At 42.2% G+C, this 19,666-nt stretch overlaps 1 protein-coding gene across 3 annotated transcripts in view; it reads left to right on the top strand.

The window, feature by feature from the left end:
* PLPPR4 (phospholipid phosphatase related 4) overlaps positions 1-8,561 on the top strand; it is a 196,080-nt gene extending 187,519 nt beyond the window's left edge. For all 3 annotated transcript variants that reach the window (XM_075320075.1, XM_075320074.1, XM_075320073.1), the window contains one exon: positions 3,896-8,561. In XM_075320075.1, the coding sequence (XP_075176190.1) occupies positions 3,896-5,242 (1,347 nt within the window). In that variant the 3' untranslated portion in view covers positions 5,243-8,561. The remainder of the gene's footprint in view (positions 1-3,895) is intronic.
* The last annotated feature ends 11,105 nt before the right edge of the window (positions 8,562-19,666 follow it).

Here is a 19,666-nt window from a genome sequence, read left to right as displayed (position 1 = left end):
CAGAGGTCATTTTTATTTTAAGCGCCAGTCACATGTGCGATCTGGCGTGTCACATCGCTAACGATATCGCTAGCGATGTCGCATTGTGTAAAGCACCCTTTAGACTTCTATTGGTCCTTGGCATCCGTGCCATTGGTAAAAAGCAGACATGTGAATCACTGGGACACACAGTTCATGTGCAAACATGGAGGTGTGAAAATCAACATATATTTTAATGAGTATGCTTGTGAACATATTTTCCAGTATATGTGAAAATGGACATCACACGTCCTAGAAACATGGACGTAAGAAGAGGCCGTAAACTAGTATATGTCAGGTGAAACTTCACACATTAAAGGGAATCTGTCAGCAGGTTTTTGTTATATAAGCTGAAGCCAGCATGCTGCAAGGGTTAACACAGAAAGTTCAGGCATGACTGTTTTGTCACAGTCCAATCTTTTGTTTATTTGCTATGTTTATTTAAACAGCAGGACCCTTATCATTATATGACTAAAAACACATCTGCATGGCAGTCTGACACATCCCGTCCTCCGATTGACAGCTCACTTTTTAATGTGCAATCTCTATAGAGAGCCTGGTGTGGGTGGGGGCAACTCTCTGGACTCTGCTACATCACTAAAGCTAAAAACTCAGATTGTGTCAGAACTGCTACAGCCAGTAATCTAAGTGATACATCTTTGAATTCAGAATGTCTTTGTCTGCATCATACTGCTCTCAGATGAGGTAGCAGAAATCTACTGACAAATTCCCTTTAATAGCATGCTTCATCCTTCCCTATCTGTTTTATAGGCTCAAGTTTTCCTTAGGTGCATGAGGCAAGATGGTCAGCTGTGAACTATAAATATAAATAACGTATACCATACCTATACCCATAAATAAGCACCAAAGATGCAAACTTGCTTAGAGTAGAAAGGAAAACAAAAGAAAATACTAATTTTATTTTTATTACAATTATGCTGAACAATACATCTCCAAAAATTGTATTAATCTACATATTGTTTCTTGCGACATTCACAGTTAGGGAAAATTAGCAGAGATTTCTCGTTGTCATTTTTATTTTACGGAAAAAATGTTTAACCGTTTATCGTTTTGTGTTTTTTATATACATATATATATATATAGAAAAAACGTTTTGTTTTTTTTTGTTTTGTTCCCCTAGGAAACCTTAGTCTGCAATTCCTTGTTTGCAGGTACAATACACCGCAATATACTGTACATATGTATTACAGTGTATTGTCATATTAGCAATTTCGTATTAAAGGGAATCTGTCATCAGGTTTTTGCCACCTAATCTGAGAGAAGCATGCGGTAGAGACAGAGATCCTGATGCCAGCGATGTGTCACTTACTTGGCTGGTTGCTGTAGTTTTGATAAAATCACTGATTAATCAGTAGTAGATCATCATTACAGAACTACTTGGCGTGCTGCAGGTAGTCCAGCATATTCATGAGCCCTGTATAACTGCTGGATCTGCAGCAGAGAAAACATTCATTTTATCAAAATGACAGCAAACAGCTCAGTAAGTAACACATCGCTGAAATCAGGGTCTCCGTCTCTACATTATGCTGCTCTCAAGTGGGGGAGAAAAAACCTGGAGACAGATTCCCTTTAAGTTGCATCATGGCTTAATAGGTGTGAAAACATGGAAGACACTACTGAAAGATCTCATCTTCTATTAAAACCCATCTTCATCACATAGTCATGTTGAAGGGTGACCATTTGAGGAAAAAATGTCCCTTTATTGGATTAACCACTTAGATGCCATGTTGACCATTGACAGAGATGCTATTGACCATGGTATTCGAGTGGTTAAACTGCCATGATCAGAACAAGCTCTGTCCACACCAAATAAATGGATTTAGTGCCCATAATAATAGCTTTTTCTACAAGGGAGCAGTCACATCAAAGGTATTAAATACCCTTCATTTTGCAGCACTCGTACCCTACAATAGTAAGCTAAAACTGCTGATTTACCTTGAAGAGCACTTCATGCTTCACTCCACACCACAGATAGATCTTTTGTAAGTGACATCCACACAAGCTTTCTATAAAAGCTTTCATACATTTAATGGGAACCTGTCACCTTCTAAAATGCTATTTACCTGCTTATATAGAGGTAATCTGCAGGTAAAAAAGCATTTAAATCATGCTAGGTAGTGTTACCAGAAAAGTGGTTACATGAAAAAAATTTTATTGTTATATTCTCCCCGCGGCCGCTTACTTTCAGTCATCCCAGATGATGCAGGGAGGTATAACAGTCACTGCTTTCTACAGGGAGGAAACACTCTGTTAGGCCTCCTTCACACATTCATGTTGCCGCTACATGTGAGGTCCGTTTTCACAGGTACAGGAGATATGTATACTCATTAAAATCAATGGTTCTGCGCACTCATTCATGTTTTAACATGGACCGTGTTCGTGTGCTGCACATGGCGACATGTCCAGTTTTCTCCAGCAGCACTGATGTCACACGGATCACACACTGATGTGATCTGAGTGACACGTACTGGAGAAAACACGTGTGTTTGAAATAAAATAATTTTCTATACTCACCTGTTTCTGGCGCTGCTGTCACTTGCCCGCTCATTATGTTCATGCATATTCATTGCACCATGAACCCAGAAGCAGCAGCAGCACCGGGGACAAGTGAGTATAGAAGTTCATGCTGTCCGTGTGCTATGCGGATGTCACACAAATAGCACACTGACAGCACACATTAAACACACACACGCACACATACACACCTACACCACGGACAGTGAAAAACGTGTGTGTTTTGCATGGACGTGTGAAAGAGGCCTTATCACTCCTCTACACATTGACTGACATCCCTGCACACATATGCTGTAGACACATACTGTAGAACTGGCTGTCAAAGTGCAGAGGGATTGCTTGAAGTGTGCTCACTCTGTAGAAACCAGTGACTGTTATATTTTCATGCATCACCCCTATGACTGGAAGCTAGTGGCTGCAGGAAGAATATAACCTCATTTTATCCCTGTAGCTGCTGTTTTAGTAAAGGCCGCTTTACACGCTACGACATTGCTAAAGAGATGTCGTTGGGGTCACGGAATTTGTGACGCACATCTGGCCGCGTTAGCAATGTTGTTGCGTATCACACCTATGAGCGATTTTGAATCGTCGCAAAAACGTTCAAAATCGCTAATCGTGACATCCCCCCCTATTCTCAATTATCATTGCTGCTGCAGGTACGATGTTGTTCGTCGTTCCTGCAGCAGCACACATCACACTATGTGTGACACCGCAGGAACGAGGAACCTCTCCTTACCTGTGGCCGCCGGCAATAAGGAAGGAAGGAGGTGGGCAGGATGTTACGTCCTACTCATCTCCGCCCCTCCTTTTCTATTGGGCAGTGGTTCAGTGACGCTGCTGTGACGCTGAACGAACTGCCCCCTTAGAAAGGAGGCAGTTCGCCGGTCACAGCGACGTTGCAGAGCAGGTATGTGCGTGTGACGCTGCCGTAGCGATAATGTTCGCTACGGCAGCAATCACCACATATCGGCCGTACGACGGGGGCGGGTGTTATCGCACGTGACATCGCCAGGAAATGCTAGCGATGTCTCAGCGTGTAAAGCGGCCTTTAGACTTTCAGACATAATTGAAAAGCCACTTACCTGAAGATTACCACTATATCTGCAGGTACAAAGCCTTTTTAGGAGATAGCAATTTCCCTTTAATATAGGAACCTTTGTAGTCAATGAAGTTGTTATAGATTTCCTTTTTCTTTTTGATAGTTGTGATGTATTATTATAACATTTCTGTGTTATTGTTTTTCTTTTAACAGTTGAAGCATTGGTTTATTTATTTGAGGTTTAGCAACATTTTTCCTCTGACTTCATTAAAATTATACCAATATTAATGTTTTCTTTTCCAGGGCCTTTATGCTGTTGGAAACTTTCAGCCTAGTGAAGACAACATTCCACAGAAGCCTCCTCCTCCTCCACTTAGGGAACCACTAAGGTCATTAACGGAGCTTAGTCAAGACGCCAGTAGGATATTACCAGGGAAAAATGGCAGTAGCAGCGATGGTATTTCTTTACATCCTTCTGAAAGTATCCTTAACCGAAATAACCGTGAATCAAGTTCTTTGACAAACATTAAAAGAGCAAGTACAGATGTAGAAGTGATAACACCTCGAAGTCCCATGGGCAAGGAGAACATGGTTACGTTTAGCAATACTTTGCCCAGAGTCCATACCCCATCATTAGAGGATCCAGCAAGAAGAAATGCAACTATTCATGCTTCGATGGACTCTGCCCGTTCAAAACAGCTATTATCGCAATGGAAGACCAAGAATGAAAGTCGTAAATTATCTTTGCAGGTCATCGAAACTGAATCTGGACTCTCTCCACAAAGAATCATAGAAATGAGGTCAAGCTCAGAGCCTGTAAGGGTTGGTGTTAATGGAGACCACATTGGACCAGGAAATCCATACCTTAAATTACAACCTGGAAGTGTACCAGGCTGCAATAATACCGGTATTCCTGGTGGACCTAGAGTTTCTATACAATCACGCCCAGGTTCCTCTCAACTAGTACATATTCCTGAAGAAACTCATGAAAATATCATAACTACATCTCCGAAATGTAGTTCTGCCAGATCAAAGTGGCTTAAGGTGGCGGAAAAAAGTGTTGCTTGCCGTAGTAACAGTCAGCCAAGGATAATGCAAGTCATAGCCATGTCAAAGCAGCAAGGCATGCTTCAGGGTAGCCCCAAAAGTTCAGACGGTAGTACGGTCAGCTGTTCGGGATCAATCAGGTACAAAGCTCTGACAGAACATGAGCCAACAAATATTGTCCGGATTGAAGCCCATCCAGAAAATAATAGGCCAATTATTCAAATGCCCATGGAAGGTGAAGGGAGTGGGTCATGGAAATGGAAAGCTCCGGAGAAGGGAACTTTGCGTCAAGCTTATGAATTGAATGACCTCAACAGAGACTCTGAAAGTTGTGAGTCATTAAAAGACACTTTTGGCACTACCGAAAGAAAGAGAAGCAACATTGATAATGACCACCTTCTTCATGGAATAACCACAATACGAGTGACACCAGTAGAAGGAAGCGAAATTGGCTCAGAGACTGTATCCATATCATCAAGTCGTGACTCTACTCTAAGGAGAAAAGGCAACATCATTTTAATCCCAGAAAGGAGTAGCAGCCCAGAAAGCACTCGGAACATCTTTTACAAGGGAACATCGCCAACACGCACATATAAAGAATGAGGGAAAAATAAGCAACGTTTCCACTGATTTTTTTTCTAGAGTGTATCCTACTTTGATAAAGCTTGTGCTCTTATTAGTTTGGAGATAAAAGCAGAAAACGATCTTACACGTGCCAAAATAACAAATGGTCAAGAAGACGGTCTTGTGGATAAAGCATACTAACACGAACAATGACATATTACAAACTTGTGCAGAATGGGACAAAATGAAAGCACAATGCAAATACATGAAACCAATGCGAAGGAATAAAAGCATCATACAATCAGTTACTTTTCAAAAATGTACTAAAAAAGCAAACAAATATTGGTTAAAAAAGAATGGAACATCGACACTTTATTTCATGAATGTGCCAATTCCGAAATTTTCTGGTCCTTAATCTCAGAAATTGTTTCAATTTGCAAAAAAAAGTAACATTTTCTTTAATTGTAAAATATTTACTTTTGCAGAATATGGACTGACAGGGGGAGGTGGTAAATTTTTACAAGTCTAACATATCTGCATAAGCACATTATTACTATGTAGTTCTTTTAACAGTTTTTTGGCTAGGACAGTAGTGACTGCCTTTGTACAGAATACGACATTCAGCTCTGTTATTGTGGAATAATTGCACTTGACTTTACCAGAATTTTGTGCAGATCTGTCCTCACGGTTTACTTTGACAAAGTGTGGGTGTAATTCACTTACAATGGTATAATTGTTTGATTTCGTTAGCTAGTTCTTCTTTTAATCTGCTTATTATTAAGAGTGCACATCATAACTAAAGAAAAGGTGCTCTGCGGCAGAGACATTCAGATCTTCTGGATGTCCCGCTACTTTCCATGATTGTTCCTCTTTCATAATCTCATAAATACAGGGTTTAAGAAGTATGTAAAATAGTCATCAAGGTGACCTTCAAAGGTCATCGTTTCCTAGAGATAAAGAACACTGCCAGACCAAATTATAGAAGATGAAGTTATATTTTCTAAAAGTATAAATATAAAGTTATAAAGAGTATAGTAACGTTGGAAAGCTTACGCGAGTTAGGATATTTTCACGAGTTGGTAGCACATGTTTACAAAAATGTCAGCGAAAATGTAAAGTTTAGTGGTATATAGCGTGGTATATATGTGCGGACTTTGCAACAAAAGACACAGAAGTGTATCTCGATCTAGTAGTTTGGATGGTAATGTGTTTACACTAAAGGTTTCTCCGCCAAACGGGCCAAATGTCCAACATTCGACATTCTGTAATATGATACACTGCCCCTCAATTCAATTTTAGACGTCCCTTGACTAGGCACTTATGACATTTCCTACAGACTTTGGGTGGTAAGAGTAAAAGTAATATCAAAGAGAAAATAAATCATTGATAAAATTATTTTGTCAAAATTTGTAACAGCCATGTGTTAAAAGGGCAGTTGGGTGCCGTGGTAGCTGTAGCAGTCTGCTGTTCGACCACAGTGCAGCCCAGGGTGTTGACTCTGCATTACAATTGCCTTTTTAGTGCAGGGGTTGGTTGCTGGGACTAATGGTGCGAGGTACTTACTTTCCGTCTGGAGGCCAGGGCTGGTTCTCTCTTCAGGATCGCTTCCCAGCTGCTGGTTGCAGCAGGTCCCAGGACCCTCAAACACCACACACAGACACAGTTTTCCTTCAACATCAACGTTGCTTAACTGGGTAAAAAGTCCACAAAATTCACATCACGCCAGCGGCGGGCACATCTCTTCCCCTTCAATAAGGTTATACAGTCCATTCTCCACAATACTTTGGACATACACTCCAGTTCTCCATCGGGGTTGCCACTAGCAACTGCAGTCACTCTCAATTTGCAGGCCAGCCACTTCCCTGGTACTCAGGCCTCCGAGTCCATCATCCCCTCACCCATTTTCATTCTGCTGGAGAGGATAAAATAGTCCTCCAGTTGTCACGCCATCCCACCCACAGGGATTTTCAGCTATAAGCTAGGACAGGCTTTCTGGGGACGGTAATCCTCTGCCGGTGCTATCAGGACCTACCCCCGTCATTGGAGCCCACTGACCTTCCGCTGGTCGGGGGATTCTTTGGGTATCTACCAGGGGGTGACCACCATCCAGGCCGTCCAGACTTTACCCACACTCTGGGACATGGTTCGAACAGCCCTCTCCACACTAGGGTCCCACATGTCCAGCAGTGGGATATGACCCAGAGGGTCCGTCTTATTGAATCGGTTGAGAATATACACATATCTCCCTCTTTGGGGACTCTTCTGTCCTCTTCTGTTTCCCTCTCCTTTTATAAGCTGGACTCGTCCCTGCCATTAACTCTTTCTAGTCCCTACTACCAGGAGAAGCAACTAGCCCAATGTGGCCACCTAGTGGCCACACACATATTACACCAACTTAAATGTTACACATTACAAACTGTACACAATACATAATTACACCTTCCACATTGTGGATTTGCAGGTGTGGGGTGGCCAATCCTCACACCCCCTTACACATGGATGATGTCAATAGATGAAGACCAATGTGGATGTAGGCCAGAATGAATGTGATGCCCGTCTTTTACGTACCTAGTACCTAGTTTACGGACTCAGTGTTGACTACCAAGAAAACTAATATTGTCCTTTTTCCACATTCATCCTGTTTTTGATCCTCATTTGGAAAGTGGATTATAAGGTGGTCCTAAAAATTTAGTACGGTGTATCAGGTATGTGACTTTTTCTACTCAAACTTTCCAAAGTCTTAAACATGATTTCTGATTGTTTCAGTAATCCCTGAAACTGTGCTCTTTACATGGACTTTGTTCATGTAAGTCATTTTATACTTAAAGTGCCAAAACTGACTTTTTTCTTCTTTTTCTTTTTTTTCTTTTATAGAGGGCGTAAAATAATAAAAATAATTATAATAATAATACTATATGGTAAAAACATCAGTTTAGAAAAAGATATATCAGTTGTTTCAAGAAAACACCTGCATGAATATTTGATAACTAAAATGCCTTTTGTAAATGTCACATTTGTTTACATTATACTAATACCTTAATTTAGAAATAATCAAGAACCAGATGACATCTTTTTAAATTTCTAATTTTCTTACTTGCTAAAGGGGGGCACTAATTTCTTTGTGAGGCTGTGCTTTATTGAATAAAGAATATAAAAAAAAATATGACTATGTTTTTCAACAAAAAAAAAAAAGACCCGTATGTAAAGTATTGTGTTTAATAAAATGTTATGCAAATGTTTTCAAAAATTCTAAAACTTTGTAAATTGCTATAAATGTATTTTATCTAAGTAAAATCAATGCTACTGTGTGAGTTTATTGTGTAAAACATCACAAAAAATAAAGATAAAATCTACGATATCTTTTTGTATTCCCATCTGTAAAGTTAACAAAACAAAAACACAACAATCTGATGGGTTTAATTTATCATAATCAAAAGTTACTGAGATTTGTTCGATTTTGCACTTCGTGGAATTATATAGCATCTGCAATCAAAAATCAAAATCTATCAAATACCATTTTGGGTATCTATTATTGACAAATAGATAATTATTTTTAGTACATACTAAATTAATTATAATTAGTACATATATCCTAAAAAGTACATTTTATTACACATGTCCTATAGCAGGGGTCCCCAACTTGTGGCTCGCTAGCCCACGATGTGTGGCTCATGGCTGTCTTCCAGCTTAGTGCATTAGCACCAGGTCTAGCAAATGGCTATGAAGAGCAGGGCTCCAGATTGTGACTTTTGTGTGTAACCCCACACAGAAGAGCAGATCTGAATGGGGGTAATTTAGGAACCCCTGGATCTTGACATACTGCCTCAGTGGGATTTCTGTGGAAAAGCTTTGGCTGTCATTATACCAGTATTGTGGGCTCCTTCAGAGCTGGATGTGGCTTGCCACCCTTTCTCAGAGTTGGATGTGTTTCACGACCCTTTCTCATAGCTGAATGTGGCTTGCGACCCTCTCTCGGAGTTGGATGTGGCTTACAACCCTCTCTGACTTGGATGTGGCTCGCCACCCTCTCTCAGAGCTGGATGTGGCTAGCCACCCTCTCTCAGAGCTGGATGAGGCTTGCAACCCTCTCTCAAAGCTGGATGTGGCTCCTAACCCTCTCTCAGAGCTGGATGTCGCTCACAACCCTCTCGAAGCTGGATGTGACTTATGACCCTCTCTCAGAGCTGGATGTAGCTCGCGACCCTCTCTCAAAGCTGGATGTGACTTTCAACCCTCTCTCAGAGCTGGATGTAGCTCACTACCTTCTCTCAGAGCTTGATTTGGCTCGTGACCCTCTCTCAGAGCTGGATGGGGTCAGTGACCCTCTCTCAAAGCTGGATGTGACTTGCGACCCTCTCTCAGAGCTGAATGTGGCTCTCAAGGTCAGAAAGGTTGGGGACCTCAGCCCTATAATGTTGTTGAGGAATCACTAGATTACCTAAGCCAGGATTATATGATCATCTCTGATCCAAAGGCCACATGTTCAAATTCAGTCATCCCTATGGCCAACAAAAAAACTTAAGGGCATTACCATCTGAGGCATTTATGACATATAAAAATTACATGCTAAAAATATTGTATAGTTGCAGATTGAGTTTCCAGGAATCCTGTCTATTGGAAGATTGTAGTCTCCCCCAGTTCTTAATCCACAAAAGAGGAAATTGTCTATTAAACTGTAATTGTAGAGGAAAAAAAAATAAATACCATAAATAAATGTACTGTGACAAAGACAAAATTTTAAAAAATGAATATGAGGTTCTCAGTTAACAGTTTGATCAAAGAGTATAAAGCCACTACCACATCACTGCAACCGATTTATAGTGGGTCCCTACTCTGTATACTATTATATGCTGGTCACAACTGCCACAACAATGCTTCCATAGAGAATGCCACCCGTGTGTCCAACTGCACTCCGGTTGCCAGGCAAATCCCCTTGGATTGCAGGTCACATAAACCCACAAACACATTACTATAGTGGCAAATGCCACCACACACCACCAGTACAGCACCAACGGCTTGCACTTAATAGAGTGGACGGACAGCCACGTTAAAAGGGATCAAAGTGAAGTGACAATGAGCTAATACACGTTGATTAAAATTTTTAACTCAGATCCTCATATTGATTAACCACAAATTTCTTACATAATTGTGTAATATTTATATACGTGGTCCAGATCTTTTTTCTACAGACATGAGCTACCAATTAGAGACTTTACAAATCCCATATTACGAAATGGATGTAGCCAAATGAATAAAAAGGCATCTCTAAGGGGTACTTTGCACATTGCGACATCGCTAGCATGGGCTAGCGATGCAGAGCGCGATAGTACCCGCCCCCGTTGCACATGCGATATCTTGTGATAGCAGCCATAGCGAACATTATCGCTATGGCAGCTTCACACGCACTTACATGCCCTGCGACGTCGCTCTGGCCGGCAACCCGCCTCCTTCCTAAGTGGGCGGGTCGTGCGGCGTCACAGCGACGGCAGGCGGCCAATAGAAGCGGAGGGGCGGAGATGAACGGGACGTAAACATCCCGCCCACCTCCTTCCTTCCGCATAGCCGGTGGACGCAGGTAAGGAGATGTTTCTCGCTCTTGCGGCTTCACACACAGCGATGTGTGCTGCCGCAGGAATGAGGAACAACATCGTATCTCCTATTGGTGTGACATTATGAAAATGACTGACGCCACACAGATCACCGATTTTCGACGCTTTTGCGATCGTTTATTGGCGCATCTAGGCTTTACACGATGCAACGTCATTACCGGCGCCGGATGTGCGTCACTTTCGATTTGACCCTGACAATATCGCAGTAGCGATGTCGCAGCGTGTAAAGTACCCCTTAGGGTAGGTACCCAAGAGCCATTTCTCCACATCCGAGAAAAACGGTCCAATTATACTGATCAGGCAATGGTCAGGGTTTAATCAGAGTCTAATCAGTGTGGGATCTGGAGAATGAAAAGAAAAAATTTATCCACCTTCCTCATTAAGTCTGTGAAAATCGGACCACACTCTGGACTTGCCTTGCTGAGTTTGAGCCGATACTCATCTGGGGTCAGAAATCAGCTGAAAGGAACTCAGAAAAAAAACAAAAACCTTTACAAACTTCCAAGCAGAACCTCAATAATAAGCTGACTAATGGATTTTCAGTTAATTCATTCAGTAGCCCGCAATAAAAAGGGGCAATATAGAAGCTACAGAAGGCAAAAAGTGCTGTTACTTTCAATTAAATCCAATATTTTTTTTTTGTAGCCCCATATATATCTATTTTAGAATAAAATATGTTGATGTGGATAATGCGCCCTAAAGGGGGCTTTACACGCTGCGACATTGCTAATGCGGAGTCGTTGGGGTCACGGAATTTGTGACGCACATCCGGCCGCATTAGCGATGCCGTTGCATGTGACACCGATAAGCGATTTTGCATCGTTGCAAAAACATGCAAAATCGCTAATCGGCGACATGGGGGTCCATTCTTAAAAATCGTTACTGCAGCAGTAACGAAGTTGTTCCTCGTTCCTGCGGCAGCACACATCGCTGCGTGTGACGCCGCAGGAACGAGGAAGCTCCCCTTACCTGCCTCCCGGCTGCTATGCAGAAGGAAGGAGGTGGGCGGGATGTTACGTCCTGCTCATCTCCGCCCCTCCGCTGCTATTGGGCGGCGGTTCAGTGACGCTTCAGTGACGTCGCTGTGACGCCGCACGGACCGCCCCCTTAGAAAGGAGGCGGTTCGCGAGTCACAGCGACGTTGCCGGACAGGTAAATATGTGTGACAGGTCTGGGAGATGTTGTGCGGCACGGGCAGCAATTTGCCCGTGTCGCGCAACAATGGGGGCGGGTACCCACACTAGCGATATCGGGACCGATTTCGCAGTGTGTAAAGTAGCCTTAAGTCATCCACATAACGCCGCCAATCTTGCTTGGCATTTTGCACTGCCCTGATGAGGGCATCACAAAGTACTGTAAAGCGCATGTGACTGGTTTACTTCAGAGTCATCGGCGCTATTTGTCCTCTCCATTGCATGCCCATTACAAGAATACTCTGCCCTCAGCTAAGCAGAGAAACACATGGCTGCACAAAAGCAAGATTGGTGGTGCAATGTGGATGACATAGGATGTGTCACTCACATTAGCAGGATAGGTGGACGGCGGACGCATGGATAGAGGGAGACCAGCGATGCTTATTGAACTGGACTGTGCCATATGGAGGAATTACAAAAGGTATTTTTATAAATGCAGAAAAAGACAGGGACTTATATACATTTTGCTGGACTGCAGTAAAAGAGGTGATAAAGGTGGTGACTTTAGTTTATATTGGGAAAACCTGGTGAAAGGTTCCCTTACATAGTTACATAGTTACATAGTTGATAAAGACCTAGGTCCATGCAGTTCAACCTTCGGCCACCAGTTCTACATTTGGTCACTAAGTCATTTATAACCAACAATGTTGTGTGTACTGAGGAAATCATCCAGCCCTTTTTTTAAAAGCTGTTATAGTATCTGCCATTACTACCTCTTGTGGTCGGCATTCCACAGTCTGACTGCTCTAACTGTAAAGAACCCTTTCCTATTTAGCTGTCGGAATCGCTTTTCTTCCACTGCAGTGAGTGTCCCCTGGTCCTTACTACTGTCTTTGGAAGAAATAAGTCATGTGCCAGTCCTTCATATTGACCACACATGTATTTATACATATAAATGAGATCTCCTCTGAGATGTCTTTTTTCTAACCTAAACATATCTAACTTTTTCAACCTCTCATCATATGGGCATCCTCCATCCCTTGTAGTAATCTAGTTGCCTGCCTTTGAACTGACTCTAACTTCTGAATGTCCTTTTTTAAATGTGGAGCCCAAAACTTGATCCTATATTCCAGATGTGGCCTTACAAGTGATTTATAGAGGGGTAACAATACGTTGGGATCCCGGGATCTAATCTCTCTTTTTATGCACCCTAAAATCTTGTTTGCTTTAGCAGCTGCTGCTTGACATTGAGTGCTGCTGCTCAGCTTCTTTGTAATGAGAATCTCCGAGCCCTTCTCCTGTTCTGTAGTCCCGAGTTTACTTCCATTTAATGTATACGCAGTTATAGGATTACTCCGTCCTAGGTGCATTACTTTACATTTATCAATATTAAATCTCATTTGCCAAGTATCTGCCCATTCTGACATCTTATCCAGATGTTTTTTTAATATTGTACTATCAAGATCAGTTTTTAATATCCTACATAGTTTGGTGTCATCAGCAAAGACTGACACTTTACTATCAATCCCATCCACAAGGTCATTAATAAAGAGATTAAAAAGAATTGGTCCTAGCACAGATCCCTGCGGCACCCCACTGCTGACTATAGCCCATTTAGAGAATGTACCATTTATGACTACTCTTTGTTTCCTATCTTTTAGCCAATTCCTTACCCAGTTGCATATAGTTTCCCTAGTCCTTGCTTCTGGAGCTTTAGTATAAGGCTATTATGTGGTACAGTATCAAATGCCTTTGCAAAGTCCAAATAAATCACATCAGCTGCATTACCAATATCCAGATTTGCACGTACCCCCTCATAGAACCCCAACAGGTTGGTTAGACACGACTTATCTTTCAGGAATCCATGCTGTCTGTCAGTTATTATATTATTTTCTGCAATATATTTTTGCATGTCATCCCTTAAAAAACTTTGCATACTACTGATGTCAGGCTTACTGGACGGTAGTTGCCTGGATCTACCCTCTTACCTTTCTTAAATATCGGTACCACATCAGCAATCCTCCAATCCTGAGGCACCAACCCTGTTACAAGCGAGTCTAAAAAGATGAGATACAGCGGTCTGTCGATTACGGTGCTCAATTCCCTCAATATTTGTGGATGAATGCCATCTGGCCCTGGGGATTTGTCAATGTTTAATTTACTCAGACGTAGGCGTACTTCTTCTTGTATTAAATTAATTATATCGGGTGCTGAACTTTGATTTTGCACATGTTGAATGATCCCTGGTACAGTCAGTTCCTTGGCGAACACAGATGAGAAATGCCTATTTAATATCTCAGTCTTATGTTTGTCCTCTATAACTAACTTGTTATTATATTTTAAGGGGCCAATACTATCCTTTGTTTTCCTTTTGGCATTAATGTATTTATAAAAGATTTTGGGATTTATTTTAATGTTATTGGCGATTTTTGTTTCAGTAGCTAGTTTTGCTTCAAAGAGAAGGAGCCAGCACGATTTTTATACTGTATTTGTTGATAAATTAGAGATTTTTGGCAAAACATTGCAATATTTTGAGCCACCCCGCCAACGTCACGGCAAATCCCATGGGGCAGTCCTACACTAAATATTATATTTTGTTTGGGGTGCCATATGGCCTCACATATCAAATGCAGAACTGCTTGAGGCAGCACTTACCTGGTGCTTTTCATTCACGTACCTGTGACTGAGTCACAGCTGTGAGCGGGACAGGCCCAGGCAAGTGCTGCTGAGATTATATAGCCTGTGGACAGGACTGGTGGCTGTGTGTGAACAGTCACCAATAGCTAAACCAGTTTACAGATAGAACAACCAAAAGAGGGTGCACGGCCTGGTGGAGGCCACACACAGCCACCGGTCCTGTCCACAGGCTTTTTAATCTTAGCAGCACTTGCCTGAGCCTGTCCCGCCCACAGCTGTGACTCAGTCACAGGAATGAAAAGCACCAGGTAAGTGCTGCCTCAAGCAGTTCTGCATTTGATGTGTGAGGCCATATGGCACCCCAAACAAAATATAATATTTAGTGTAGGACTGCCCCATAGAATTTGCCGTGACGTTGGCGGGGTGGCTCAAAATATTGCAATGTTTTGCCAAAAATCTCTAATTTATCAACAAATACAGTATAGAAATCGTGCTGGCTCCTTCTTTTTGAGCTAGTTTTGCTTGTTTGATTTCTTTTTTGCATTGCCTATTGATACCTTTATACTCCTGAAATGCTATTTCTGTATTCTCAGCCTTTAAGATTTTAAACGCCCTTTGTTTTTGTTTTATTATACTTTGTACAGTCTTATTTAGCCATAGTGGTTTCTTTTTATTCCTGGACAATTTATTACCAGAGGGTATAAGTTTTTTACAGGACTCTAGTAGTATATCCTTAAACTTTCCCCATTTATGTTCTGTATCCCCAGTTACCATGACTTTGTCCCAATCTACACATTTAAGCTCTTCCCTTAATTTGTTGAAATCGGCTTTCCTAAAATTCCAGGTTTTAGCATTTCCCCTTTGAAATGTTCTATTGAATATTACGTTGAAGCTTACCATATTATGATCGCTGGTGCCCAAGTGCTCCCGGACCTGTAGATCTGAAATTGTATCCGGTCTATTTGACAGGACCAAATCTAGCAAATTATCTCCCCTCGTCGGTTCATCTACCATCTGAGAGAGGAAATGGTCTTGAATGGTAGATAAGAATTTATAGCTTTTAGCACAACCAGAAGATTCTATGTCCCACTGTATGTCTGGATAGTTGAAATCCCCCATAATAAGAACCTGATTATTATTATTATTAGCTGCCTTTTCAATTTGTTGCAGCATTTCACCCTCTATTTGTTCAGGTATGTTAGGAGGCTTATAGCAAACTCCAATTAGCATTTTTCCATTATTCCCCTCCCCATGTACATTTACCCATACTGACTCTACATTGTTGCAGTTCCCCCCAATGTCATCATTCAACACAGGTTTTAGGTTAGATTTGATAAATATACACACCCCACCACCTTTTTTGTCTTTCCTGTCCCTACTAAATGTACTATAACCATGTATGTTTGTCACCCAGTCATGGCTTTCATCCAGCCAGGTTTCCGTAATGCCCACCACATCATAATCCATGGTTGACATAAGAGTCTCCAATTCATTCATTTTGTTTGCAAGACTTCTTGCATTTGCCAGTAGACATTTAATACTATCAACACCTTTATTACTCCTAGCCTCCCTACGTTCCTTGTATGTCTCCTCCCCCAATCCTTCATTGACCCCTACCGTCTCACTGTCTGTATCTGCTCTATCAATCCCCTTTTTTGCTCCACTACCCTCCCTCCCCCCAGATCCTAGTTTAAAAGCTCCTCCTTCCGTCTGACCATTTTCTCCCCCAGTACAGCTGCACCTTCGCCATTGAGGTGCAGCCCGTCCCAACCGTAGAGCCTGTAGCCGACTGAGAAGTCGGCCCAGTTCTCCATGAACCTGAACCCTTCCTTCCTGCACCAATTTCTTAGCCACGTATTTATCTCCCTAAGCTCCCTCTGTCTTTCTAGTGACGCTCGTGGCACCGGTAGTATTTCTGAAAACACCACCTTGGAGGTCCTGGACTGGGCTTCTCTCCTAGTTCCCTGTAATCATTTTTAAGGACCTTCCACCTGCCTCTCACTTTGTCATTAGTACCAAGGTGCACCATGACCGCTGGGTTTTCCCCAGCCCCACCCAGCAATCTGTCTATCCGATCCGCAATATGCCGAACCCGAGCACCCAGCAGACAACACACTGTTCGGCATTCATGGTCTCGGAGACAGATGACCCTGTCTGTCCGCCTAATTATAGAGTCCCCTACCACCAACATCTGTCTGGGCTTTGCTGCACTCCTATTTCCCTCCTTCCTACAGCAGTCATTTTCCTGGTTGCTAGGAGCAACGTCCTGCTGTAGTGACCCTAGTCCTCACCCTTCATTCCTAATATCAGTAAAACAGGCATATTTACTAGGTTGTGCCAGGTCAGGACTAGGCTCCCTGACACTTTTCCCCCTACCTCTTCTTCTAACGGTTACCCAGCTACTTACCTCTGGGTCCTGATCTTCCCCACCTCCACCCTCCTCCATATCATTGGCCCCAGCCAGAGAAAGCTCAGTGAGCCCTAAACTCCTCTCCAGGTTTGCAATGCCACTGAGTGTTGCAAGCTGCTTATTTAGATCAGTTACCTTGGCTTCCAAATATGCAACATACTTGCATCGAGTGCAGACATATTCATCCTCGAACGGCTACTCAAGGCATGCATACATCTGCTAAGATACACACCTGGTAGCATTGTCCATGGAGCATCTATTAAATGGGGATAAACAGTAAAGTAGAAAAACAAAAGAAAGAAAAAAAAAACAATGGGAAATGTATAAGGATAAATTCAAACTATGTTCTTTTGTCAAACTATGAAATTGTGTTTAAACTATGCCACACTTACCTGCAATCCCTGCACTTTGCTGCAGTTCCGAGCACGCTCAGAACCTCGCTTGTCCTGGCTGGTCTATATAGTTCCACATGGACTACCAGAAGCTGCCAGAAGCTTCTAGAAACAGGTGTGGCTAATACTACTAATTAAATCACAAGACAACTTTTTTTTTTTTTTTTGTTTTTCACAGTATCACAGACACACAATTCCCTAATGAAATTAAACAATTACAGTTATCACCACTATGAAATTGTGTTTAAACTATGCCACACTTATCTGCAATCCCCGCACTTTGCTGCAGTTCCTCGCACGCTCAGAACCTCGCTTGTTCTGGCTGGTTTATATAGTTCCACAAGGACTACCAGAAGCTTCTAGAAACAGGTGTGGCTAATACTACTAATTAAATCACAAGACATTTTTTTTTCTTTTGCTTTTTCACAGTATCACAGACAAACACAGACACACAATTCCCTAATGAAATTAAACAATTACAGTTATCACCACTATTAAATTATGTTTAAACTATGCCACACTTACCTGCAATCCCCGCACTTTGCTGAAGTTCCTCGCACGCTCAGCACGCCCTTTAATTCTATTTTCTCTAGATGTTCTCTAGATGTTCCATAATACAGCAGAGTCCCAAGGGCACACAGCCATTTTTATGAAAAGGAGGAGTTGGTGTGAAATATAATGATGGTTCAAGCTTTTTAGGTACAAAATTTTGTGTTGATCTGTTCATTCAAGGGGTTGGCACAACCGAGCAAGGTATCAGCTAGCTACAAGACAGGTGATAACTTGCTGTTCACAAGGGATTACCTTTGCTCTGAAGAGCTTCCTTTGACAAGTGTGAAAACTGCAGGTGTGACTGGTCTATTTATTCTATAAGGCTGAAGGAGATAACTGAGAACATAACTTGGCCACCTCCAGTAGTCCTAGTAAAGGAAAGAGTGACCATAGTGAAAGATACCTGGGCTAATTTTTATGTGACTTTATGTGACTGCTGATTTTGGAATCTTGACATTGCATGCACTGCACACTGTGAGGATACTACAGCGCTGGTGCCGAGAACATGACTGGAAGTGATTTGCATATATTTGGTTACGTTCTTCAGGACCTTTGTGACATCACATTACAGTATGTGACCAAAGGTCAGTGCATGAATCTAAAGCTGAAGAGGAGACAGGATGGTATTTGTGTGTGTGGATGAATGGATAGATAGATAGACAGATAGAGAGATAGATAGATAGATAAATAGATAGATAGATAGATAGAGGGATAGATAGATACAGTGCCTACAAGTAGTATTCAACCCCCTGCAGATTTAGCAGGTTTACACATTCGGAATTAACTTGGCATTGTGACATTTGGACTGTAGATCCGCCTGGAAGTGTGAAATGCACTGCAGCAAAAAAGAATGTTATTTCTTTTTTTTTTTTTTCTTTTTTTTTAAATTGTGAAAAGTTTATTCAGAGGGTCATTTATTATTCAACCCCTCAAACCACAAGAATTCTGTTTGGTTCCCCTAAAGTATTAAGAAGTATTTCAGGCACAAAGAACAATGAGCTTCACATGTTTGGATTAATTATCTCTTTTTCCAGCCTTTTCTGACTAATTAAGACCCTCCCCAAACTTGTGAACAGCACTCATACTTGGTCAACATGGGAAAGACAAAGGAGCATTCCAAGGCCATCAGAGACAAGATCGTGGAGGGTCACAAGGCTGGCAAGGGGTACAAAACCCTTTCCAAGGAGTTGGGCCTACCTGTCTCCACTGTTGGGAGCATCATCCGGAAGTGGAAGGCTTATGGAACTACTGTTAGCCTTCCACGGCCTGGACAGCCTTTGAAAGTTTCCACCTGTGCCGAGGCCAGGCTTGTCCGAAGAGTCAAGGCTAACCCAAGGACAACAAGGAAGGAGCTCCGGGAAGATCTCATGGCAGTGGGGACATTGGTTTCAGTCAATACCATAAGTAACGTACTCCACCGCAATGGTCTCCGTTCCAGACGAGCCCGTAAGGTACCTTTACTTTCAAAGCGTCATGTCAAGGCTCGTCTACAGTTTGCTCATGATCACTTGGAGGACTCTGAGACAGACTGGTTCAAGGTTCTCTGGTCTGATGAGACCAAGATCGAGATCTTTGGTGCCAACCACACACGTGACGTTTGGAAACTGGATGGCACTGCATACGACCCCAAGAATACCATCACTACAGTCCAGCATGGTGGTGGCAGCATCATGCTGTGGGGCTGTTTCTCAGCCAAGGGGCCTGGCCATCTGGTCCGCATCCATGGGAAG

The sequence above is a fragment of the Anomaloglossus baeobatrachus genome, chromosome 8 (assembly GCF_048569485.1).
Source record: "Anomaloglossus baeobatrachus isolate aAnoBae1 chromosome 8, aAnoBae1.hap1, whole genome shotgun sequence".
NCBI classification, from domain to species: Eukaryota; Metazoa; Chordata; class Amphibia; order Anura; family Aromobatidae; genus Anomaloglossus; species Anomaloglossus baeobatrachus.
The sequence above is the reverse complement of the archived record's forward strand: the minus strand, read 5'-3'. Positions and strand labels throughout refer to the sequence as shown.